The sequence below is a fragment of the Salvelinus alpinus genome, chromosome 18, assembly GCF_045679555.1.
Source record: "Salvelinus alpinus chromosome 18, SLU_Salpinus.1, whole genome shotgun sequence".
Classification (NCBI taxonomy): domain Eukaryota; kingdom Metazoa; phylum Chordata; class Actinopteri; order Salmoniformes; family Salmonidae; genus Salvelinus; species Salvelinus alpinus.
Window position 1 is genome coordinate 8,097,685 of NC_092103.1, and position 27,574 is coordinate 8,125,258.

General features: G+C 42.7%; 1 protein-coding gene across 4 annotated transcripts in view; it reads left to right on the plus strand.

Moving 5' to 3' along the window:
• Positions 1 to 27,574, plus strand: part of LOC139543645 (ADP-ribosylation factor-like protein 15) — a 70,535-nt gene that overhangs the window by 22,319 nt on the left and 20,642 nt on the right. For 3 of the 4 annotated variants that reach the window (XM_071349935.1, XM_071349933.1, XM_071349934.1), the window contains 3 exons: positions 8,865 to 9,009; positions 9,303 to 9,362; positions 17,492 to 17,700. In XM_071349935.1, coding sequence (XP_071206036.1) covers positions 8,865 to 9,009; positions 9,303 to 9,362; positions 17,492 to 17,700 — 414 coding nt within the window. The remainder of the gene's footprint in view (positions 1 to 8,864; positions 9,010 to 9,302; positions 9,363 to 17,491; positions 17,701 to 27,574) is intronic. The other variant, XM_071349936.1, reaches the window with a different exon arrangement.

The following is a 27,574-nucleotide window of genomic DNA, read 5'->3' on the forward strand; positions in this document are numbered from 1 at the left end:
GGAAACGATATGTCGTGTGGACCTCCCACCACGCCTCAGGAAAGCATGCAGTTTATTAGGCTACAGATTAAATAGATTATGATGAAAGTGCAAGGGGGTGAGCTTGATGCTCCTTTCCAATAAATATTGAGGGTCTTATTCTGGTGGCGTGATGATCAATGCCAGGCTGCCGTTTGACAAGTCAAAAAAAAGTCTTGCTATTTTCTCCATAATAATCATGTAGGCTATACCCGCGCTGTATCTGCGAGTTGTTGGGTAGAGTGCAGGTGCCAACACCAGAGTGGGCACTGTCGTGGAAAATTGCATGATTATGTTATAATGCTTGTATTGCATTATAATGGTTGTTTTATTCGACAGAATAGAGTATTGTGTGTGTGTGTTCCACTGAGGATGAGCCTCTATGAGATAGCACTGACAGAGGAGATTTACGATGTCTTTGGCTGATAAAACCTAAAGGGCATTCCAGAGAACATGAGCTAATGGTTCTGTTCTATGCCGTACCAGGGAGAGACGGTTCCCTTTTGGAGTAAGGGGGCCAGACACTGGTCTTTACAATGAAAACTGTTGACACAGCAGTAACTGTCTGCTATGTTTTATAGATATCTTTCATACAAATCTTAACCTTTGTGAACTGTTCCTAAGATCTGTGGTTCGTCAGTGTAAGTTGAGAGGGGTGTATCTTGGCTATAAAAGATCTTTGTACTTTTCTGTTGGTACTTCTCAACGGTTTATTAGAAATAGTGAATTGTTGAAAGTCAAATGCTATTGCAAAGCTTATTATTATTATTAAAGATGTAGTTTAAGTATAACTCTGACTGGTGTGTAGTTTGTAACTCTCCTCATTTGGTAAAGCAGAAATATAATTCACCACAGCACATTCGCTATATAACGTGACAAAACCATCAGTAGAGTTGAAAATACGATAAACTCATTTAACCTGTAGTTTTTATTCGGTAAATGGGAATTTGAACGCAAAAGTAATTTTTATGTGCACTATGTCATCACGCACAGCCTTTTATTCGCAACAAGTCCATTTTTTGAAATTTCACATGAAAATCTGTCGCCAGTTGGAGGGAAACCTATTGATGACGAGGCAAACCTGAAACCGCCAGATCTTTGAACTTTTACACTCTCTCTCTGATTTAGGATCCTAAGCATTTCTGTGTAAAAAGCCCCATGAGCACTAAGATGTGAAGTTCATAGGAGCATGTCAAATTCTGTATTGAATGAAAGGTAAGAGTCTATTTTTGAGAAATGAAGGCATACAGTGCTTTCAGAAAGTATTCACACCTCTTGACTTTTTTTTACAAAATGGGATAAATTTATTTATTTGTCTTTTTTTTAATCAAAGATCTACACAAAATACTCTGTCAAACATTTTAACTTAATTAGATAAGTATTCACCCCCCCCCCCCCCCCCCCCGGGTTAATACATGTGAGAATCACCTTTTGGAAGTGATTACAGCTGAGTCTTTCTGGGTAGGTCTCTAAGAGCTTTCCACACCTGTAACATTTTCCCATTTATTATTTTCAAAGATCTTCCAAGTTTTGTTAAATTGGTTGTCCATTATTCCTTGACAACCATTTTCAGGTCTTGCCATAGGTATTTAAGCAGATTAAGTCAAAACTGTAACTCAGCCACTCAGGAACATTCACTGTCTTCTTGGTAAGCGACTCCAGTGTAGATTTGGCCTTGTGTTTTAGGTTATTGTCCCGCTGAAAGGTGAGTTCATCTCCCAGTGGCTGGTGGAAAGCAGATTGAACCATGTTTTACTCTGGGATTTTGCCCGTGCTTCGCTCCATTACGTTTATTTTTTAGCCTGGAAAAACTCCTTAGTTCTTAACAATTACAAGCATATCCATAACATGGTGCTGTCAATTAGGTTAGTATTGTGGAGTAGCTACAATGTTTTTGATCTGTCCTCAGTTTTCTCCTATATGTATGACTGTGCATTCACAGGGGAAAGCTACAGAAGCCTGTCCTACCTGTTCTGTGGTGGGTTTTTTAATATTTTTTTTTATTTAACTAGGTTTGTATAGCTACAATTCAAGTAATTGTCCTTGAAACCGGTTTATTTTTTTTATAGTTGGACTTAAAAAACTGTCAAAATACCAGCAAATCAGCTACAAGTGATTTAATTTAGTAAATCTGTTCCAAAGTATTCCCACGCATAATAAAGAGATGTTATCATTTACAAATATAAGCAAGGCTTGAAATGATTGTGTTTTAGTCAAATAGTATAACTGTTTGGGCTTCTTGCAGGCCAATTTGCAGTCTACAAATTATTTGTAATTATGTTCCGGCCCCCAGACCATCTGCTCAATAAAAAGTCAGCCCTGTTTTGCTCAGTGCCTATAGAAAGTCTATACCCTTTTGAACTTTTTTTCACATTTTGCTGTCTTCAAATTAAATCTAAAAAGGGATTAAATTAGATTTTTTCCCCCCAACAGATCTACACAACCTACTCCACATTTTTTTTTTAAGTGAAAGAAAGTTATTGAATGTATTTGGTTGGAAGCACCTTTGGCAGCCATTAAAGCTGTGAATCATGTTGAATAAAACTCTTATCAACTTTGCACAACTCACTTCTGTCATTATGAAGTGCTTTCAGAGGCTAGTCAAAGACCATATCACCTCCTCCCTCACAGACGCACTCAACCCGCTCCAATTCGTCTACCGCTCGATAAATCCACGGACAACGCAGTCGCCATTGCACTGTACACTGCTCTTACCCACCTGGACAAGGACTGCATATGTGAGGATGCTGTTCATTGACTACAGCTCGGCATTCAATACCATAGGGCCCTTTAAACTCACAACAAAGCTCACGGCCTTGGTTTAATTTCACAAGCCCTGAATTCATTAGATTATTGTTGAATGTTTGAAATGCAGTGTATTTTACCTTTAACCTCTACGGGATCGGTGTCGCCCCCCGCAAGACGGTGGAGCTAACGTAGGCTAATGTGATTAGCATGAGGTTGTAAGTAACAAGAACATTTCCCAGGACATAGACATATCTGATATGGGCAGAAAGCTTACATTCTTGATAATCTAAATCCACTGTCCAATTTACAGTAGCTATTACAGTGAAATAATACCATGCTATTGTTTGAGGAGAGTGCACAATTATGAACTTGAAAATGTATTAATAAACCAATTAGGCACATTTGGGCAGTCTTGATGCAACATTTTGAACAGATATGCAATGGTTCATTGGATAAGTCTAAAACTTTGCACATACACTGCTGTCATCTAGTGGCCAAAATCTAAATTGTGCCTGGGCTGGAATAATACATTATGGCCTTTCTCTTGCATTTCAAAGATCAGATCTAATGTGTTATATTCTCCTACATTAATTTCACATTTCCATAAACTTAACTTGTTTCCTTTCAAATGGTATCAAGAATATGCATATCCTTGCTTCAGGGCCTGAGCTACAGGCAGTTAGATTTGGGTATGTCATTTGTAGGCAATTTTTTTTTTTAAAGTGTCCGATCCTTAGGGGATTTTTTGTTGTTGATATATTTATCGTTTATTGTCGTCCATACGTTTTAGAAAAAATGTAAATATGAGTTTTAGGCCATATCGCCCAGTGACTGAACTTCTCCCTATGCAACTGGGTCCTGAACTTCCTGACCGGCCGTCTTCAGGTGGTGAAGGTAGGCAACATTATCTCCTCCACACTGATCCTCAACATGGGGGCCCCACAAGGGTGCATCCTAGGGCTATTACGGTGTCCATATTACCGCCACACCGGCGGTCACGAGTCATGATGTCAGTCAAATTCCACGTGACCGTTTAATCATGGTAATTAGGCTTCTATAAGTTCTGATGCTGCTGATGGTCATTAGTAGCCTACCAAACTGGCTAACTGCCTGGTACTCAGCACTATATTTTCCCTCTAATCACTCTGACTTTCTTTGCTTTGTCTAACAACACTCATGAATCTAGCAAATAAGTTGTGTGGGTCAGAGTGCAGTATTTCTTTAGCTTTAGCAAGCCCCACAACTTTACTTGTAAAGTTACCATCTCGTTCAAAGTAGATATTTAAGAGTTTTTGGAAAACTGAGGGAGCTTTTAGCGTCATTCTGTTACCAAACTTTACATCTGCACTGTTCTTTGAATACATTTTTATTTATTTTTTTTACTTTCAGTGTAAATTCTTAAAAGTAGTCCTTGTTCATAGAATTGTATGATTGCAATCAATGGATTTTGTTTGGCGTACTTTTATAGCGCAAAATGAGTCAGCCTCATTCTGTTACCGTGGAATTGCCCTCCTTGATCATCTTTTTGACCTATTATCTTCACTATCAACACAAAGCAAACACAAATCTTTACATGCTAAGATGAGGCATTACAGTTCTTGTGTATATCTGACAAAGGTATTTCCCACATTCAGAGAGTGTGAGGATGAGTGTGGAGTAGGACCCACAGCCGCTTGTATTCAGTCAGGTTGATCCTGACTAACAAGGTGTCAATATTTTAATAACAGAAGGATAAAGTCCATTCTTCACATTGTTTGTGTTGCCATGGCACTGATTTTCTTAAGTTTACAGCAATTGGGGGCATGGGATAGGATGAGTAGCTTTTAACCCCCGTTTTGAAAAGCCTCCCTTCGAGGGTGGGAACAAGGAAGTACGGCTCCCTTCAGGCTGTAGTCTTTACAAAGCCAGGGAAAACGACTCAACCTAGATATCCTGCAATGTCCTGGCAGATAGGAACATTGTTGCGAAATGTCCAATTGCTCTATTGAACAAGGACAACCATATCTACTCACGTGATCGGCGAAACACAAAGGCCACAAAAATTGATATAAAACGTGACTCCATTCATTTTTAGATCAGCAAGCTCAATCAACCAATGACATCATTGGTTGAACTCTCCCGGCACGAAAATTCTAAAATACAGCTATTGTGCATATTAATGTCTGAAACGCCCTCTCATCATTCATAATTATGTAGGGAGACTGGAAAAACACCCCAAATCTAGCTGTGAAGTTTCCCTTTAAAAACGCAATGTCATTGTTTGAAAAGCTTTGATGAACTATGTTGATGTTGATTGTAAAGGGTTGGAGAGTGAGCTCGGCTCAGTCCCTACCTACAGTTGATTGTGCTTCAGTCTATGGAACATACAGGATATATAAAAAATTCAAAAAGATTTTAAGAACTAGGCCTATTTTGATGTTGATTGTTACGTTTTGAAGAGGGTTCAGCCCCTACCTACACTTTACAAAGTTTGTCATGGACCAGGCTTTTCCCACAGCCATTATGCCTTTGACACTCACGGGGTGGCGTGCCATGAGTCTGGCAAGTGAGTCTATCCTGGACCCCGTGTGTCCTCAAGGCAGCATTTGTCTGTCAGCGAGGAGGTAAAAATGCTTCCTTAACAAAGCCTGGTGTCATCCGCTCCGATGACATGGAAGCAATCTCGCACGCCTCAATTTCCTTCTTTCTGGGATATTTTCAGAGTCGGCTAAGAATAGGCCAGAGAAATCTCTCCGGTCACAGCAAGCAGCCCACACAACGTCTATTATTACACGATTTAATGCAGTCTTTGTTGTTGTGTAGTACAGTGGATTCAATGCATGTGGTTCATTACCTAGGTAACCAAGTTGGCTGGATGTCCTTTTGGTTGGTGGACCATTCTTGACACACACACACAGGAACGTGTTGAGTGTGAAAAACCCAGCAGCGTTGCAGTTCTTGACACACTCAAACCGGTACGCCTGGCACCTTCTACCATACACCATTCAAAGGCACTTACATATTTTGTCTTGCCCATTCACCTTCTGAATTGCACACACACACAATCAATGACTCAATTGTCTAAAGGCTTAAAAATATATATTTAACTGTTTCCTCCCCTTCATCTACACTGATTTTGAAGTAGACATCAATAAGGGATCGTATCTTTCACCTGGATTCACCTGGTCAGTCTGTCATGGAAAGAGCATGTTCCTAATGTTTTGTACACCCTGTTTATGTTAGTGTGGGTGTGTCTTGTTGCTCCTGACCACTTCTTATAGCAAGCCTGCAGTAGGGGTCTGCAAGGACTCCCTCAGGTAGGACTCATTGGCTATTGATCAGCTGGTTCAACCTGTTGTTCATGCCCCTAAAACCCCCACAACCCGCTCTCTCTATCTCCATGGGAGCCCAACTACAAATACGCTAGTCAAGTTGTCTGTTTGTTCTTAGACTTGCCTGTCTGGTATAGGACTGCTCGAGCTTTGTCATCTGATCTTGAAATTCTCAGTAATGGAATAACTTGCTGGCACATGCCACCTGGTGTTGGAGTTGAAATAATAAACTACACTGAACAAAAATATAAACCCAACATGTAAAATGGAGGCCACTGTGTTCCTGGGGACCTTCAATGCTGCAGACATTTTTTGGTACCCTTCCCCAGATCTGTGCCTCGACACAATCCTGTCTCTGAGCTCTTCGGACAATTACTTCGACCTTATGGCTTGGTTTTTGCTCTGACATGCACTGTCAACTGCGGGACCTTATATAGACCGGTGTGTGCCTTTCCAAATCATGTCCAATCAATTGAATTTACCACAGGTGGACTCCATCCTTGAGATGTTTCTACAACGTGATTGATCAATGGAAACAGGATGCACCTGAGCTCAATTTCGAGTCTCATAGCAAAGGGTCTGAATACTTATGTAAATAAGGTATTTCAGTTTTTTTATGTAATATATTTTAAATAAAAAAAACTGCAGTTTTTGCTTTGTAATTATGGGGTATTGTGTGTAGATTGCTGAGGATTTTTTTTTTATCAATCCATTTTAGAATAAGCCTGTGACGTAACAAAATATGGAAAAAGTCAAAGGGTCTGAATACTTTCCGAAAGCGCTGTATATTTTTGTTCAGTGTATTTCACAAGCTGGACATTTTATTTGGCGTAGTTGAGGATCATAATTTTTTTGTTTTTCTGAAAATTGTATTATTGTCAATCATCTGATTGGGTATACAGTACTTCATGAGCCTGCCATCTCTTTTAGAATTTTCTTTTTTCTTTTAGAGATTCTGTTCCAGACTGGTCCTGCCATAACCATCTCATAATAGTGATGTGAGAGAATGAGCATTTGGCCTTTCATCAATTAGATTTGCTCACCTCCTTCGCCTCCTCTCTCCTCCACTCTGACCTCTCTCACCTCCTGAAAAAGGTCAAAGATAATCGAGGAGAGTTGATGTGAATGGAAACGGTCCTTCTCCACTCGCGCGTCATTGGCCAAATTTTACGTTTGCAGGGGTGGATCCCAAAGTGCTCATAACAAATGAAGTTACTATTTTGTAGATAATAATAAGTAACATTTTGTTTTTAGACGTGTGCATGTTTTTCTCCTCAGACAAAACAAAAGCTGATTAAGGGGCTGTGGCAGATTTCTAAACTCTTCTATGGTAGGATACACATTAGTATCCTCTATGAAAGGTGACTATCGAGGAGGGGACGACACTCTTCCATAAGCCTACTAACGAATTGACACACTCCTCAACCACTTATCGGGTTCCGGGTTATGGAGGAGAGAGGATGGAGGAGACGAGACAGAGAACGGTCTTTTACCCAAAAGAGAATCTCCCATATATTCAGTGTAGGTTGGCGCAGTTCCTATAATCACCACCAGAGAGCAGTCTCTTCCCTTGTAATGGTAGCCAACAGCTACGGCGCATTGATTACACTGTCCCTGTGCTGTTATCAATCATATACTGATGTAGACTTTCAAAATCTCAACCTGACCTACCTTTTAATCCTTTCCTGTATATGTTATGTTACGATACATTTTAAGTTGTTATTTCAGACTCTGTTAGGTCTGTAAGTGGTATGTACCAGTGATGAACATGCTTATCTGGTGCAGCATCTGTGCAACATGAAAGGTTTGCCTTGTCTTATCTCGTAGCACAAAAGGAGGTCAGTGGGGCTGCTGTTTTTACAGAGCAGAGCATGCTTCTGGTTTGGGTTTCTGTGTTTGAGCTGCATAGTCTGCTGAGAGACCCGGCAGAGAGTCTACAGTGAATCTACAGAGTCTGACCCGTGTCATGTCCTTTATCAGCACCCAGAGAAAGGTGAGGGATCTGTTTATACTGAACAAACCGGAGACTGGAGGCCGATTTTGCTTGTTGTGTAGGAAGGAACATGACATCACCTCTATCGGGCCCTTACTGTCCCTGTGTGTGCTCTGTGCGCGTGCGTGAGACCGTGGCCAGCGTTCCTGGTTTCCATTTCAATAGGAGGCCCCCTTTTTCTTTGATCTTCCGTGTTGACGGAGTAGCAGTCCCTCAGTCCCTTGACCATGTTGCATACCACATCTTGAGGTTTACTTCACTCACAACATCCTGTGCCCCTATACAAGTATCAATGTGTCCACTCTTACTATGCACAGGGTGCCTGTATTGTGCATTCTATAGGCTATATACGACTCAAAGGTTCTTTTGAAGTGAACTCACTTTTTTATGTGAGTTCAAAGGATATGTAGTGTGGCTGAGCACATCTGAATTGAAATGAAAGCGGAGAGAAAGAGAGAGAGGACACAATGTTTTTTCCTCTCCAAATCTTATAGTATCTTTGGCTGGAAACAGATGGCGTTAACAGATGTGATCCTGCCTGGCGTCTCCAGAGTGGCGTGCTCAGTGACAGAACAGACGTCAGTAGTGTCACAGAGTAGATCAGTGGGTGACGTGGGTGCAGCGTCCAAACGCCAAAAACACGGACTCACTGTGCACTAGCTCTGCCCATCACACCTCTCATGACTGATCTCTGACTCTGTGTCCCTTCTCTCTATCCGTCTTCTCCCCCGCTCTCGATCACCTCTTTTCTCTCTTTCTCTCTCCACCCCCCCCCCTCTCCCTCCTACCTCCAGTGTTTCAGGACACTGTGCTGTAAAGGACAGCCCCCTCCCAGACCAGAGTATGACCTGGTGTGTATTGGACTCACAGGCTCTGGGAAGACCAGCCTACTGTCAAGACTCTGCAGTGAAGCCACAGACAACATTGGGCCAACGACGGGTGAGGTTCGACTCCACCTGATGAAATCACAGTCCAAATGCTCCTTATACAGTTCTCCTTACTCTGCATGGAGTTTTTTTTGCAGTTACAGCAGTCAAGTATCCTATGCATTGAATCAATTTAGCGTCAGTAGTTAAGTGATGAGATTACGGGACCTATTCCCTACCTGCAGAAAAGAGCACGATATGAGTATTTTCCAACACAAAATTCATGTACTTTCTCTTGCCTCTTTTTTTAAGCAATGTCTGCCATTTCTTCCTGTGTGAAGCTTTACATTTAATTCTGCTTTCTAGGTTTCAGCATCAAAGCTGTTCCTTTCCAGAATGCCATTCTGAACGTGAAAGAGCTCGGAGGTATTTTTTTCACCTATTTTCCATTATGATGTGAACACAATGTTCACGTTGTCAGGGTACTCAAGTTTCGTAGTTCAGTGGGCAAAACATTTTTCTTTTACACTTATTGAGTCTTCTTATTGGACAAGTGTCAATAGGACTTCCTCCGTTTCCCAAAAAGTTGACTCCCATTCCGTGCCAACTGAACATGACCCTAGCTGTGCACCGTCCAAGAATATCTGCAAAATATAAACATATAGGAAACCCTAAAGGTTCTAAAACGATGTTCAGGAACTTTTCCTTTGCTAGCTAAATGTTAGAATCCCCTAAGATAGTAAATGTTAGTGAGACCTCGAATGACACACATCCTCTGTGAAGATGAGTCATAGTTATCTCTCAACTGATGATCTTTGCATCAGAAAGCAACGTGTCAGACAGACAACACGCAAATGAAGTAGCTAACACATTCTCTCAAATGTCACTCGCCCGCTGGGCGTGCAACTGTGTGTGTCAGAGAGGCAGTAATGCGTAAGTCCTTTCTGTGGTGTGTGTGTGGGGGGGGGGGGGGGGGGCGCTGTATGACATCATTGGTGTGGACAGGGACTCTCCCTTATTTCCAGACAGGGATCACCTAGCTGCTGTTCTCTGAGTCTGTGTCCCAAATGGCACCCTATTCCTTATTTAGGGCACTACGTTTGAACAGGACCCATAGGGCTCTGGTGGATCATATAGGAAGAAGTGCCATTTGGGATGCACCCTGAAGTTGGGAAAATTCAGCCTCTCATCCTACAGTTAGAAGCTGGAGACACACACCCCAAAATGTTGACAAGGTGCAGAGTAACAGTCCATCAACCTGGGGAAAGAAACAATGATCGCCGCACCCTCTAATCAGTTTAATGTATCAGGCCTACTCCCTTATTCTTTAGGGACCAAACCAAGGTTTCGAAGAAAGCATTTGTGTGCTGAAATGTTAAGGACACACCATAACGAACGCTGGCCTTGCGCAATAGATCACCTGCTGGGTGTCGACGAATGGTGGTAGTTCAACATGTAGAATTGTCGGTAAATTAACAGAAAATAATGGCCGATGATGATGTTAGATAGAATGGGCACCCGGCCATTCGTCGGCGCTGTCTATTTTGTAATTTAGTCCATCACTAGAGAAAATTAATCATTGGGTGTCTCGTGTAGTTCGGGAGACAGTACTGTAATGTTTTTCTAGGTTATCTGTGGGGTGTTTGGAGGTCAACAGGTCAAACAGTACTGGTAATGTTTCTGTTTGGGTTTCACTCTCTATCTCCGTGACTGTAATCTTGTCTGTCTGCTACGGGTTTTAGTGTTGTTGGTTCATCTGCCCCTTGGCTGGGATGTTTTTGGTTATTCTCTCTCTCTCTCTGTCTGTGTGTGTGTGTGTGTGTGTGTGTGTGTGTGTGTGTGTGTGTGTGTGTGTGTGTGTGTGTGTGTGTGTGTGTGTGTGTGTGTGTGTGTGTGTGTGTGTGTGTGTGTGTGTGTGTGTGTGTGTGCGCATTTATGAGAGATGAGATGGGAGTTCAAAGCCAGTTTCCCATCAATGGGATGGTGACACCATACTGTGTGTGTGTGATTCCTCTGTCCGTCCGTCTGTCTGTAGCTAGGTTTCCATCCAATTGGCAACAGATTTTCATGGGAAGGTTCTAAAATCTGTATAGAAAATGTATGCACATTTTCCCACGAGGTATGTTTCCATCAAATTGACTTGTTGAGTATAAAAAATTCTGTGAGTAATGATGTAATGTACATAAAAGCACTTTTGCACTTAGTTTCAGTGCTCTATTGCACGCTCGTTTGCAATTTCGACCTGTTCTAGCCGGCGGGCACTTTTGCCAGCGCCAGGATTGGTAATTTACCTGTCTTATATGAGCTCGCTTGCGCTTAGTTTATTCAAAGATGACGTTTGGGAGCAAGTAAACAGTGAGTGGACATCCACTTAAAAAAAAAAAAAAATCTATGTAGGCTATTGTACATTATTTTAGCCAGCTCTTATTGTTATTTTGGATGTGTGTAAAAACCCCTCCGTGTACAGTAGGCTATATGACCATCATGAAATCGGAGATGCGATAATCCTGTGACATTCCTAAATGTAACAACACAGCTGGTGACTCCAAGTTTACTTCGACATGATGCTATTAGGTCAATATTTACACATAAATACATTTTCTTTATTGATGTCGTGTAATCTATTTCACTGACTTTTTTTGTTGTTGTTGCCCACCTTGTCTAGCATATTGTCGTTGACCTTTTTTAAAATGCGTCATCTTTCCCCAAGATGCTTTGGAGAAGAAGTGTCAAGGGGGGGGGGGGGGGGGGGACTTCCCACTGGAGGCCCACTGGTTGACTCAATGTTGTTTCCACGTCATTTCAATGAAATAAAAAAACGAAGGTGGAATTAGACCTTGAATTGACGTCTGTGCCCAGTGGGTTGGACATTCGGCGATAAGGTTGAGAACAAGGTGAGGAAACAGGATGTGAGGAGTCGTTGAAAGATGGAATTGAGATCGAGCCGGTCTACCTGGTCGGTTGGCAGATCGCTCCGGGAAGATGCTCTGAATGCCCAGATGCTCCGGTGTAGAGTAGACCGGTGTGTAGCAGTCAGTCAGTCAGTGTGTAGCCCAGGCATCTGAAACCACTTATCTCACACTCTTTATTTTCCTGAGAAACCAAGCATGATGTAATGCCATTTGTGGAAAGTGTGGTTTCTGTTACTGTCACACGTGATTGTAACACAATATGTTTTCTGGTGAACACTGGCTTGTGGTCATGTTTTTGTTACACTAATGCTACATCGAAGTAGAGAGTGAGATATAAACACAATAGCCAATAGCCTACATTGTTACAGGAATGAATGGAGACTTGTTGCTATAATAGTCTGTAAAACATCACTCAGCACGATGACGTTTGAACATTGGTTTCGATAGTCATCCCTAGATTCATGTTGTCTCTTTTGGTTTTTGTAGCTAGAACCAGGAGGAGGCAGAATTGAACAAGCCACAATGGTGATGGATAGCCTAGCTCTTATGCTTGGCTGACTTTTCAGCATCTGCTCTTGAGCAATACATTAGTCCTTGATAATATGGCCTGGTTGAGACTTAACTTCCTTCCTCCCCTCTAACCCGCATCCCCCTCACACAATTATTGGAGGTGTTTTGAAACTTTAATAGTCAATCTGTAAGCTGTTTCAGCTCATAATACTACTGTCACGCAATATTACTTAATTTTAGAGCAGGCATATTGGTCAAGTGTTTTGGGGGTGGAGTTGTTCATGGATTCTCATAGGGTCGTAGTAGGCTAATCGCCTGTAAACACTTGTAACGAGGGGCGGCGTTTCACCGTAAACTAGCCTGGGTCGTGTTCATCAGGGCCCTTTTGTACGAAATGTTTCAATGTGGTTTGCAATTGAAAACGAAAACAAGCCCAGGTAGTCCCTCCCTGTTTCAGAAATGTTTCCTCCATTTGATGCCCTAATGACTGCCACCGAGATGAGGAACCTTTTTAACTAGCGATGATGGTGGGCGTGGTCAAATTGCAGTCAGGTCCACTTTTACTATAGCCCCAGAGATGGAAGAGTTAAACCATGGCTTCCTCCTCTCCCTCTTTAGATTTCAGGAAAATAAGTGGTTGTTTTTCCAGCCACACTCAGGGAGAGTAATTTAACTGACACAACTGACCCTTTTCCTATGGGTTTCTGGTTCTATTCCACCACTCTGTCACTCACGCTAACTAAAGCCATGCCCTGCCTTGTGAGCCTTGGTGGCCACATTTTTGTACCCCCAAATTGCTGTGCAGAAAAGGAACCATATGTTCATTGTAAAAGAAGAAGGTTCATTTGAACTGTGCTGTAGAGTGGCCAGCATAGGAAACTGCTTTAATGTGCTCTCTGAGTTGTTTCTGCTTTAAAGAGAATCTTGGGATGCGTCCCAACTGGCACACTATTCCATTTAGAGTGCACTACTTTTGACCAGGCCCCTGTTGGGGCGCTGGTCAAAAGTAGTGCACTGTAAAGGGAATAGGTTGTCATTGGGCCACAGGTTTTGTGTATTGAACACACTTCATTTAGACAGGCATGTCGTTTTCCCACCGGCCCCCCAGCGCAGCGCAGAAGGCTAGAAGTTGGCATGCAGTCCTGAAGTCTGAAGAATATATAATGCAATATCCGCAAACATTTTCGGAAAGGAGGGTGGAAGCATTTGCAAAATGCACTCCAGACGTGCTCCGATTTGAAACGATGTTGAAATTCAATGCATTTTTACCGTTTTCTTGCTGGAGGTCTCCATTACTCATAGGTATCCATTTTATTTGCCGGATTATCAACGTACAATTGAATTAGGTGGAATGATCCTCTGGAAGTTGAGGTTGAAAAGCCAGCTTCGTTGCAGAAAAACGTGACGGGCACTAAAATAAAATATTTTAATCGTTTTTGACGTGTTAACTTTGATAAGAATGCTGCAGCCAGTGCCAAGAGTGTGTGTGTGTGTGTGCAGTGCTTTCGGAAAGTGTTCAGACCCCTTGACTTTTTACATTTACATTTTACATTTAAGTCATTTAGCAGACGCTCTTATCCAGAGCGACTTACAAATTGGTGCATTCACCTTATGACATCCAGTGGAACAGCCACTTTACAATAGTGCATCTAAATCTTTTAAGGGGGGGGGGTGAGAAGGATTACTTTATCCTATCCTAGGTATTCCTTAAAGAGGTGGGGTTTCAGGTGTCTCCGGAAGGTGGTGATTGACTCCGCTGTCCTGGCGTCGTGAGGGAGTTTGTTCCACCATTGGGGGGCCAGAGCAGCGAACAGTTTTGACTGGGCTGAGCGGGAACTGTACTTCCTCAGTGGTAGGGAGGCGAGCAGGCCAGAGGTGGATGAACGCAGTGCCCTTGTTTGGGTGTAGGGCCTGATCAGAGCCTGGAGGTACTGAGGTGCCGTTCCCCTCACAGCTCCGTAGGCAAGCACCATGGTCTTGTAGCGGATGCGAGCTTCAACTGGAAGCCAGTGGAGAGAGCGGAGGAGCGGGGTGACGTGAGAGAACTTGGGAAGGTTGAACACCAGACGGGCTGCGGCGTTCTGGATGAGTTGTAGGGGTTTAATGGCACAGGCAGGGAGCCCAGCCAACAGCGAGTTGCAGTAATCCAGACGGGAGATGACAAGTGCCTGGATTAGGACCTGCGCCGCTTCCTGTGTGAGGCAGGGTCGTACTCTGCGGATGTTGTAGAGCATGAACCTACAGGAACGGGCCACCGCCTTGATGTTAGTTGAGAACAACAGGGTGTTGTCCAGGATCACGCCAAGGTTCTTAGCGCTCTGGGAGGAGGACACAATGGAGTTGTCAACCGTGATGGCGAGATCATGGAACGGGCAGTCCTTCCCCGGGAGGAAGAGCAGCTCCGTCTTGCCGAGGTTCAGCTTGAGGTGGTGATCCGTCATCCACACTGATATGTCTGCCAGACATGCAGAGATGCGATTCGCCACCTGGTCATCAGAAGGGGGAAAGGAGAAGATTAGTTGTGTGTCGTCTGCATAGCAATGATAGGAGAGACCATGTGAGGTTATGACAGAGCCAAGTGACTTGGTGTATAGCGAGAATAGGAGAGGGCCTAGAACAGAGCCCTGGGGGACACCAGTGGTGAGAGCACGTGGTGAGGAGACAGATTCTCGCCACGCCACCTGGTAGGAGCGACCTGTCAGGTAGGACGCAATCCAAGCGTGGGCCGCGCCGGAGATGCCCAACTCGGAGAGGGTGGAGAGGAGGATCTGATGGTTCACAGTATCGAAGGCAGCCGATAGGTCTAGAAGGATGAGAGCAGAGGAGAGAGAGTTAGCTTTAGCAGTGCGGAGCGCCTCCGTGATACAGAGAAGAGCAGTCTCAGTTGAATGACTAGTCTTGAAACCTGACTGATTTGGATCAAGAAGGTCATTCTGAGAGAGATAGCGGGAGAGCTGGCCAAGGACGGCACGTTCAAGAGTTTTGGAGAGAAAAGAAAGAAGGGATACTGGTCTGTAGTTGTTGACATCGGAGGGATCGAGTGTAGGTTTTTTCAGAAGGGGTGCAACTCTCGCTCTCTTGAAGACGGAAGGGACGTAGCCAGCGGTCAGGGATGAGTTGATGAGCGAGGTGAGGTAAGGGAGAAGGTCTCCGGAAATGGTCTGGAGAAGAGAGGAGGGGATAGGGTCAAGCGGGCAGGTTGTTGGGCGGCCGGCCGTCACAAGACGCGAGATTTCATCTGGAGAGAGAGGGGAGAAAGAGGTCAGAGCACAGGGTAGGGCAGTGTGAGCAGAACCAGCGGTGTCGTTTGACTTAGCAAACGAGGATCGGATGTCGTCGACCTTCTTTTCAAAATGGTTGACGAAGTCATCTGCAGAGAGGGAGGAGGGGGGGGGAGGGGGAGGAGGATTCAGGAGGGAGGAGAAGGTGGCAAAGAGCTTCCTAGGGTTAGAGGCAGATGCTTGGAATTTAGAGTGGTAGAAAGTGGCTTTAGCAGCAGAGACAGAAGAGGAAAATGTAGAGAGGAGGGAGTGAAAGGATGCCAGGTCCGCAGGGAGGCGAGTTTTCCTCCATTTCCGCTCGGCTGCCCGGAGCCCTGTTCTTTTTCCCTTTTTCCACATTTTGTTACGTTACAGCCTTATTCTACAATGGATTACATTTATGTTTTTCCTCAACAATCTACACACAACACCCCATAATGACAAAGCGAAAACAGGTTTTTATTTACATAAGTATTCAGACCCTTTGCTATGAGACTCAAAATTAAGCTCAGGTGCATCCTGTTTCCATTGATCATCCTTGAGATGTTTCTACAACTTGATTGGAGTCCACCTGTGGTAAATTTAATTGATTGGACATGATTTGGAAAGGCACACACCTGTCTATATAAGGTCCCACAGTTGACAGTGCATGTCAGAGCAAAAACCAAGCCATGAGGTGGAAGGAATTGTCTATAGAGCTCTGAGACAGGATTGTATCGAGGCAAAGATCTGGAAAGGGTACAAAAAATGTCTCCAGCATTGAAGGTTCCCAAGAACACTGTGTCCATCATTCTTAAATGGAAGAAGTTTGGAACCACCAAGAATCTTCATAGAGCTGGACTCCCGGCCAAACTGAGCAATCGGGGAAGAATGGCCTTGGTCAGGGAGGTGACCGAGAACGCAGTGATCACTCTGATAGTGCTCCAGAGTTCGTCTGTGGAGATGGGGAGAACCTTACAGAAGGAAAACCATCTCTGCAGCACTCCACCAATCAGGCCTTTATGTTAGAGTGGCTATACGGAAGCCACTCCTCAGTAAAAGGCACATGCCTGATTGGACCAAGATTGAACTCTTTGGCCTGAATGCCAAGCATCACATCTGGAGGAAGCCTGGCACCATCCCTACAGTGAAGCATGGTGGTGGCAGCATCATGCTGTGGGGATGTTTTTCAGCGGCGGGGACTGGGAGACTAGTCAGGATTGAGGCAAAGATGAACGTAGCAAAGTACGGAGAGATCCTTGATGAAAACCTGCTCCAGAGCGCTCAGGACCTCAGACTGCAGTGAAGCTCCCCATCCAACCTGACAGGATCTACAGAGAAGAATATAGATGTGCCAAGCTTGTAGCGTCATACCCAAGAAGACTCGAGGCTGTAATAACTGCCAAAGGTGCTTCAACAAAGTACTGTGTTAAGGGTCTGAATACTTATGTAAATGTTATTATTTTTTGTTGCAAAAATGTCTAAACCTGTTTTTGCTTTGTCATTATGAGGTATTGTGTGTAGATTGATGAGGGGGGGAAAAAACAAATGAATACATTTATATTAAGGCTTCAACGTAACAAAATGTGGAAAAAGTTAAGGGGCCTGAATCTTTTCTGAATGTATATATATATATATATATACACAGTATATATGTGTGCGTGTGGGTATAGTTTGTATAGGGGGCCTGTATCGATTTTTGAAGGGGCTGATTAAATTAAGAGATACTTGAACTGGTACTGTGTGTGTGTGCCTGACTGTCCATGTGTGCGTCTCCAGGAGTGGACTCCATTTACAAGTACTGTGCTGGTACTAACTGTGTGCGTGTGCCTGCATTGCTGTGTGTCTATGTGTACATGTCTGTGTCTGACTGCCTGTCCGTCGCTGTCTCCAGGAGCGGACTCGATAAAGAAGTACTGGTCGCGGTACTACCAGGGTTCCCAGGGGGTGGTGTTTGTCCTGGACAGCGCCTCCACAGACGAGGATCTGGAGATGGCCCGAACTGAGCTTCACTCTGCCCTGCAGCACCCCCAGCTCTGTACCCTGCCCTTCCTCATACTGGCCAACCACCAGGACAAACCAGCTGCTCGCACCACACAAGAGGTAGGCCGAACGCACACACAGGTGCACACTCACACAAACCTGCTACACGCTCCGAACAGGAGGAAACAACCAATGATTCATATCAACGTTATAGATTATGGTATGGTATAATATATATGTAGTAGAATATGTACACGGAGTGGACAAAACATTAGGAACACCTTCCTAATATTGAGTTGCACCCCCATGTGCCCTCAGAACAGCCTCAATTCGTTGGGGAATGGACTCTACAAGGTGTCAAGCGTTCCACAGGGATGCTGACCCATGTTGACTCCAATGCTTCCCACAGCTGTGTCAAGTTGGCTGGATGTCCTTTGGGTGGTGGACCATTCTTGATACAGATGGGAAACGGTTGAGCGTGAAAAACCCAGCAGCGATGCAGTTCTTGACGCACTTAAACAGGTGTGCCTGGCACTTACTACCATACCCCGTTCAAAGGCACTTAAATCTTTTGTCTTGCTCATTCTCCCTCTGAATGGCACACATACACAATCAATGACTCATTTGTCTCAAGGCTTAAAAATCCTTCTTTAACCTGTCTCCTCCCCTTCACCTACACTAATTGAAGTCGATTTAACAAGTGACATCAATAAGTGGGCATAGCTTTCACCTGGCATTCGCCTGATCAGTCTATGTCATGGACACTCAGTGTATATCTATGGTAACGATAGACTAGCTACCTATCCAGGGGGTGTACTTGTACATCAAGCTGCCTCAGGGTACAGGGATGTTCTGGCCCAGACAAGGCAACTTATGGTAACAATGCAAAACTGACATACAAACTAACACCAACCCTGGGCCTGGGGGCGCAGCTTCACACTCAAGTAGATCAATTATGGTAACATAACACTTAGACAGTGGGCTTTTTACGCAACTCTTTTGGCACATTTTGAATTCAAACAGACAATGAATACTAAAAACCATACCTAGCAGGCGTAATTTGGCACATTACGATCAGGTAAAGACGTCTTCCCCATACAACCAGTATACAACCTGCCAATGGAGTCATGAAAGACATTGTAATGATGTCACTCTAACCAGTTATAGATGCTGGTTATAGGCCAGTAGACACCATATAGAGTTCTAACTTACAGAACCTTGCAAAAGTATTGAGACCCCTTGGATATCTTCACATTATAAACTCAGCAAAAAGAGAAACGTCCCTTTTTCAGGACCCTGTCTTTCAAAGATAATTCGTAAAAATCCAAATAACTTCAGATCTTCATTGTAAAGGGTTTAAATACTGTTTTCCATGCTTGTTCAATGAACCATAAACAATTAATGAACATGCACCTGTGGAACGGTCGTTAAGACACTAACAGCTTAGACGGTAGGAAATTAAGGTCACAGTTATGAAAACTTAGGACACTAAAGAGGCCTTTCTACTGACTCTGAAAAACACCAAAAGAAAGATCCCTGCTCATCTGGGTGAATGTGCCTTAGGCATGCTGCAAGGAGGCATGAGGACTGCAGATGTGGCCAGGGCAATAAATTGCAATGTCCGTATTGGGAGACGCCTAAGACAGCGCTACAGGGAGACAGGACGGACAGCTGATCGTCCTCGCAGTGACAGACCACGTGTAACAACACCTGCACAGGATCGGTACATCCGAACATCACACCTGCGGGACAGGTACAGGATTGCAACAACAACTGCCCGAGTTACACCAGGAACGCACAATCCCTCCATCAGTGCTCAGACTGTCCGCAATAGGCTGAGAGAGGCTGGACTGAGGGCTTGTAGGCCTGTTGTAAGGCAGGTCCTCACCAGACATCGCCGGCAACAACGTCGCCTATGGGCACAAACCCACCGTCGCTGGACCAGACAGGACTGGCAAAAGGTGCTCTTCACTGACGAGTCGCGGTTTTGTCTCACCAGGGGTGATGGTCGGATTCGCGTTTATCGTCGAAGGAATGAGCGTTACACCGAGGCCTGTACTCTGGAGCTGTTTCGATTTGGGGGGTGGAGGGTCCGTCATGGTCTGGAGCGGTGTGTCACAGCATCATCGGACTGAGCTTGTTGTCATTGCAGGCAATCTCAATGCTGTGCATTACAGGAAAGACATCCTCCTCCCTCATGTGGTACCCTTCCTGCAGGCTCATCCTGACATGACCCTCCCGCATGACAATGTCACCAGCCATACAGTGCTCGTTCTGTGCGTGATTTCCTGCAAGACAGGAATGTCAGTGTTCTGCCATGGCCAGCGACGAGCCCGGATCTCAATCCCATTGAGCACGTCTGGGACCTGTTGAATCAGAGGGTGAGGGCTAGGGCCATTCTCCACAGAAATGTCCGGGAACTTGCAGGTGCCTTTGTGGAAGAGTGGGGTAACATTTCACAGCAAGAACTGGCAAATTTGGTGCAGTCCACGAGGAGGAGATGCACTGCAGTACTTAATGCAGCTGGTGGCCACACCAGATACTGACTGTTACTTTTGATTTTGAACCCCCCTTTGTTCAGGGACACATTATTCCATTTACGTTAGTCACATGTCTGTGGAACTTGTTCAGTTTGTCTGTTGTTGAATCTTGTTATGTTACAAATATTTACACGTTAGGTTTGCTGAAAATAAGTGCAGTTAACAGTTAGAGGATGTTTCTTTTTTACTGATGAGTTTATTGTGTTACAAAGTGGGATTAATATTGATTTGTCATTTTTTTGTCAACAATCTATACAAAATACTTTAAAAAATATATAGTCATTGCATAAGTATTAAGCACCCTTTGTTTAGGTAAGCCTAAATTAATTCAGGTGTAAAATTTGGCTAAATAAGTTACTATGAGGCCGTTGGGGATTTTAAAACAGTTACAGCGTTCAATGGCTGTGATGGGAGACAACTGAGGATGGATCAACAACATTGTAGAGACTCCACAATAATGATCTAAATGACAGCGTGAAAATAAGATCTATTCCAAAACATGCATCTTGTATGCAACAAGGCACTAAAGTAATACTGCAAAAAAACAAAGCAAAGGAATACACTTTTTGGCCTAAATGCAAAGCCTTATGTTAGGGGCAATTCCAATACAACACATCACTGAGTAACTGCCTCCTTTTTTTCAAGCATAGTAGTGGCTGCATCGTGGTATGGGTATGCTTGACATCGGCAAATACTGGGGAGCTTTTCAGGATAAAAAGAAATGGGATGGAGCTAAGCTCAAGCAAAATCCTAGAGGAAAACCTGCTTCAGTCTGCTTTACACCACAGACTGGGAGAGGAATTCACATTTCAGTAGGACAATAGCCTACATCACAAGGCCAATTATACACTGGAGTGGCTTAACAATAAGTTAGTTCTGTTCTGACTTAAATCTGCTTTAAAATCTATGGCAAGACTTGAAAATTGCTGTCTAGCCATGATCCCTAACATCTTGACAGAGCTTCTTTTTTTTTTGTAAGAATAATGGCCAAATACTGCACAATGCAGGTGTGCAAATCTCCTATAGACTCACCCAAGACTAACAGCTGTAATTGATGCCAAAGGTGTTTCTAACATGTATTGACTCAGGGAACTGAATACTTACCCAACAACTATATTTCACGAATGTAATTTCTATTCATCTTTAAAAAATAAAAATATATTTTTTTTAAACATTTCTTCCACTTTGACATTAGAGTATTTTGTGTAGATTGTTGACAAAAAATTACAATTCAACATTTTAATCCCACTTTATAACACAATAAAATGTTAAGAAATCCATGGACCTGTACTTTTACAAGGCACTGACCTGCACTAACTTCTGGTTGAGAAGATTACAATCAAGATTACAATCAAATGAACATGTTTTATACAATCAACCAGACTATGACGCTCTAAAAGACATAATGATATCATTGCAACTCACAAATTGCAAATCACATTATTGTTGGAGTACCTGCTCTAAGAGTATGAATTAGGCTTTTTGAGCTTTGAATCCGAAGCAACCTCTCTACACATTGATTGAATTACGATAGGCCAACAGTAGGCGGTGCCTACTTATCACACAAGACATATTGTTTTTGTCTTTAATAGAATCAGAATTGATGATGCCCATGATGCCCCAGCGCAGCCCTGTGATTACAGTGGGGGTCAGGCTGTCGTCATGGATACCACTCTAGAGTTGTTTTAAGGTTAGCCGTGCTCATGCGAGCTAAACCAATTAAACTAGCTGTCTGATTACCCTTGTTAACCTGCCTATTTTAAAGCAGCCGGTAAATGGTAATTGCATTACTGCCTCAGCTGTGGCTGGCAGTGTGGTTCTGCTGTGTTTTTAGTTTTAACAATGAAGAGGATTTGGTCATGGAAGTATTTGTTTGTCAGGTATGTGAGGCCTGTGTGGTCCAGCAGTTGGTGTTGTGGACCCAGGCACACATGTATACGAGAGTCGCTATTGGTGTGGGTTTGAATCCAAACCGCTGCCTTTCTGACTCGCACTCTGTCCTGCCTTTCCTGGCTCCTCTTCACTGTCCTATCCCCATAAAACAACACAAAAAACAGGGAAGAATAAAGGTCTGTGAGGTTTTTAATCATGTCTCGTCTCACACCTTCTCATGCCTGCCCTCACCGCACTTCTCTCCTGCTGTTTCAGCTAGGGACTGTAGAGTTCTCATATTGATCTGAGGTAAAAACCAACAACAAACAAACAAACAGTAAAAGTTCTGTCCCAAGTTGTAAACAGGATGTATATGAATTGTTATGTCTTGCGATCAGTCCCGATATATCCCAAATGACACCTTATTCCCTATGTAGTGCACTACTTTTGACCAGGACTGACTGGGTTCTGTTCAAACGTAGTGCACTATATAGGGAATAGGATGCTATTTAGGATGTAACGCCTGTCTGTCTCAGTCACTGGTCTTTGACCCTGCCTGGTACACATATCTTAAAATAAAGGTTCACCCATTTTGAATGTTATATTGTTTTTGTGCATCTCTGAGTGATGTTCTATCGATTCCCTGGGTAATTTCATGTTTTCATGTGTATCTGAGTTATTGACGTTCAAGCAGGCAGAAATCCGTCTGGTGTTACGTAGCACTGTGATAAAGTCACTTTTAGATCGAAAATGTCTATCTCGGGAGGATGTCTTCTCTCGAATGAGCCATTGATCATATGTTTTTCTTACCTCGAGGAATTTGTAATTTAACGGAGGGTCTAGTACATTTGCATTGTGCAGTTGCCAGAGATATTGTACAAAGGAGATTGGAATCCAATGAAGGAAGAAACGTTTCACGCCGCACCCAGCAGATTGTCGACCAATCGCGTTCACGTTATCATGCTGCGTCACGCGATTGATAAACTAATCGTCACGCAATCCCTTCTCAAAGTCAGTGTATATGTCGAGAAACTTGCCTATTTTCCTCTAAAGTACGTAATGTCACGATTCCAAAGATATACGATACTACAGATAGCTAGTTAATTAGCTCACATATCGGAAAATATGTGTAATGTTGTGCTTTCTTGTTAGCCAAATTCGTGTTGGGTTTTTGAGTTTAAGCACAATAGCCTACTTGTCCCAATACCGCCCAGAATGCATTGCGCGCCATATTGATGTAACATGATGGGCAACGTTTCCCATCTCCTCAAAAGTATATCTGCCGTTGCGAATGTTAGACTCCAAATTGTTAAGCACATCCATCTGCAGGTTGAACATGGTGAGATTGTGGACTCCTAGTGCAGTTTGTTTAGGCGATTTTACAGCTAACTAGCTATGTTACATGCTGATATTGTATTTGGTATTATTGTGTGTAGCTATGTTTGCTTGCTAGTTAGCTAGCCAAGCCTGCCCATAGAAAGAGCATTGCGTTTTGGATTTTGTAGTCGACTTGAGCTGCAACAGATTTCCACAACAATTTTCCATGTTGCTACCAACCTCACTATATGAAACCTTTGTTCACCAGAAAAAACATTCTCACATATTAGTGTTATTTAGTACTGTAAATTACATTTGTGGATTTGGGTGGATTTTTCCTTGAATGTTATTTAGTTTTAATGGATTCATTAGCAGCTATCACTCAAAAAGAGTGAGGGAAAACTGGATGGGAACACAGCATTCCCGAGTGGGGTTGCAAAGGGAGGGTACTGTGCGGTTCTTTGTTTTTACTATTTTCTACATTGTAGAATAATAGTGAAGACATCACAACTATGAAATAACACATATGGAATGATGTAACCAAAAAATGTGTTAAAAAATCCTAATATAGTTCAGGTTCTTCAAAGTAACCTCCCTTGCCTTTATGACAGCTTTAGACACGCTTGGCATTGCCTTGACCAGCTATACCTGGAATGCTTTACCAACAGTCTTGTCATCAGCAAATTACCATCACACTTCTTCCTCCATGCTTCATGGTGGGAACCACACATGCGGAGATCATCCGTTCACCTACTCTGCGTCTCACAAAGACACGACAGTTGGAACCAAAAATCTCAAATTTGGACTCATCAGACCAAAGGACAGATTTCCACCGGTCTAATGTCCATTGCTCATGATTCTTGGCCCAAGCAAGTCTCTTCTTATTGGTGTCCTTTAGTAGTGGTTTCTTTGCAGCAATTTGACCATGAAGGCCAGATTCACACAGTCTCTGAACAGTTGATTTTGTGATGTGTGTTACTTGAACTCTGAATCATTTATTTGGGCTGCAATTTCTGAGGCTGGTAACTCTAATGAACTTATCCTCTGCAGCAGAGCTAACTCTGGGTCTTCCTTTCCTGTGACGGTCCTCATAAGAGCCAGTTTCATCATAGCGCTTGATGATTTTTGCGATTGCACTTGAAGAAACTTTCAAAATTCTTGAAATTTTCCAGATTGACTTTCTTCACGTCTTGAAGTAATGATGGACTGTCATTTCTCTTTGTTTATTTGAGCTGTTCTTGTCATAATATGGACTTGGCCTCTTACCTAATATGTCCATCTTCTGTATACTACCCCTACCTTGTCACAACACAACTGATTGGCTCAAACACATTAAGAAGGAAAGAAATTCCACACATTATCTTTTAACAAGGCACACCTGTTAGTTGAAATGCATTCCAGGTGACTACCTCATGAAGCTGGTTGAGAGAATGCCAAGAGTGTGCAAAGCTGTCAACAAGGCAAAGAGTGGCTACTTTAAAGAATCTCAAGTATATAATATATTTAGATTTGTTTAACACTTTTTTTGGTGACTACATAATTCCATATGTGTTATTTCATAGTTTTGATGTCTACACTATTTGTCTACAATGTAGAAAATAGTAAAAAATAAAGAGAAACCGTGGATTGAGAAGATGTGTCCAATCTTTTGACTTGTATAAGTATTCACACCCATGAGTCAATACATGTTAGAATCACCTTTTGCATCGATTACAGCTGTGTCTTTTTGGGTAAGTCTCTAAGAGCTTTGCACACCTGGATTGTACAATATTTGCACATTTATTCTTTTTTAAATTCTTCACTCTGTCAAGTTGGTTGTAGGTCATTGCTAGACAGCCATTTTCATGTCTTGCCATATATTTTCAAGCCGATTTGAACCTTTTCACACATACCAACAAACGGGTGTGATCATTCTACAGTGGTCCCTGCAGCGTACCCTCCAATCGGTGTGACTAGAATGCTTATTTAGAAAGTACAGTTTCAATTTACGCAACATTCAGCATTTGAGCTAGCCACACTGTTTTTTCACAGAAACATTTTGCAGAAACACAGTCCTTACAAAGTTAAAGTCGGAAGTTTACATACACCTTAGCCAAACACATTTAAACTCAGTTTTTCACAATTCATGACATTTAATCCTAGTAAAAATTCCTTGTCAGAATAATAGTAGAGATTTATTTCAGCTTTTATTTCTTTCATCACATTCCCAGTGGGTCAGAAGTTTACATACACTCAATTAGTATTTGGTAGCATTGCCTTTAAATTGTTTAACTTGGGTCAAACGTTTCGGGTAGCCTTCCACAAGCTTCCTGCAATAAGTTGGGTGAATTTTGGCCTGTTCCTCCTGACAGAGCTGGTGTAACTGAATCAGGTTTGTAGGCCTCCCTGCTCGCACATGCTTTTTCAGTTCTGCCCACAAATTATCTATAGGATTGAGGTCAGGGCTTTGTGATGGCCACTCCAATACTTTGACTTTGTTGTCTTTAAGCCAATTAGCCACAACTTTGGAAGTATGCTTGGGGTCAAGCAAAGAGGGACTGAATTTCAAACACATCCACAGGTACACCTCCAATTGACTCAAATTATGTCAATTAGCCTATCGGAAGCTTCTAAAGCCATGTCATTATTTTCTGGAATTTTCCAAGCTGTTTAAAGGTACAGTCAACTTAGTGTATGTAAACTTCTGACCCACTGGAATTGTGATACAGTGAATTATAAGTGAAATAATCTGTCTGTAAACAATTGTTGGAAAAATTACTTGCCATGCACAAAGTAGATGCCCTAACCGACTTGCCAAAACTATAGTTTGTTAACAAGAAATGTGTGGAGTGGTTGAAAAACGAGTTTAATGACTCCAACCTAAGTGTATGTAAACTTCCAACTTCAATTATATGTCCTGAATGTGACCAGTTCAGTTGCGACGGCATACACAATCATCCAAACCGGGAAATTGACATAGCACAAGCGGAAACTGCAATATGAATTAGCCAATAGCAATTACTGTTTAATTCATCACATCACGGGTGAGCTCACCATTGATCTAAATAATTCCGTTTAAACAAAAAATTTAATCGAAAGTAATCCGACGATGGGTAGTTTGTGCGCACCGCCATGTTTGTTTTTCTCGTCAACCATAGATGATGATAATAAGAAGAGACGAGATGAGTTTGGTCTATTTGCAGTATGCATGTTGAAGGGTTTGTGTCGTCTATGATCATTCACTTCCAGAAGTTTACCCTTCACCTCATTATTACATCTTAGGTCTGACAGACGTTTACGTGATACCAAGAATGCATTGTATAATGTCAACAAACATTGCGCCACACCATAGGTGGCAAATATCTTAGCACTAGCTCATTATAATAGTAGAATGTTCCAAAAAGTATTTTAAACACATCATAGGTGTCTTTTACAATCTATGCAATAATCAGAGTGCATTAGTTGTCACCAGTACTTGAAAATGTGTATAAAACTGTAAATATATTATGCTCCATACATACATACTGTATGCTACAATGGAAACGACAACACAATATGCAGAAAATAAGGCACTTATTTTGATAGGCATGCACACATGTCCAAAGTTATTATTTGTAAGGAAAACAACAAGGCAGGCAATGCGAGCGCCAGCCAGAAAATGTGCCAATTAGTGCAAGAATGCGCAAATGTTTGCGTACTTGATCTGCGGAAACATTGTTAAAGTGCTTGGGCTGTCCTCGAAGAGAGAAGTTTGTCCGGCTCAGTAAATCCTCAAACATAAATGTCCGCAACACTGAAATGGGCTCAATTCAAACTGTTGTTAGAAAATAAAACTTGGTAGAAAATCATTTGAAATTAACAAATTGAAATATAGCCTATAGATAATTAGTGTTAACTGTCCTGTTGCGTAACAATCACATTTTGGAACAGTGAGTGCATTCTGACATTACGTGCATAAAACAACTAACGCTTTGGAACTCACATAATGGGTTAAGTAAAAACTGTAACTAGGCCACTCAGGAACATAACATGTTGTTTTGGTAAGCAACTCCTATGTATTTTTGGACTTGTGTTTTAGGTTATTGTTCTGCTGAAAGATGCATTTGTCTCCCAGTGTCTGGTGTAAAGCAGACTGAACCAGGTTTTCCTCTAGGGTTCAGCCTGTGCTTAGCTCTATTGTTTCTTTTTATCCTAAATAAAACTCCCTAGACCTTGCCGATGACAAGCATACCCATAACAGGATGCAGCCACCACCATGCTTGAAAAATGGACAGTGGTACTCAGTT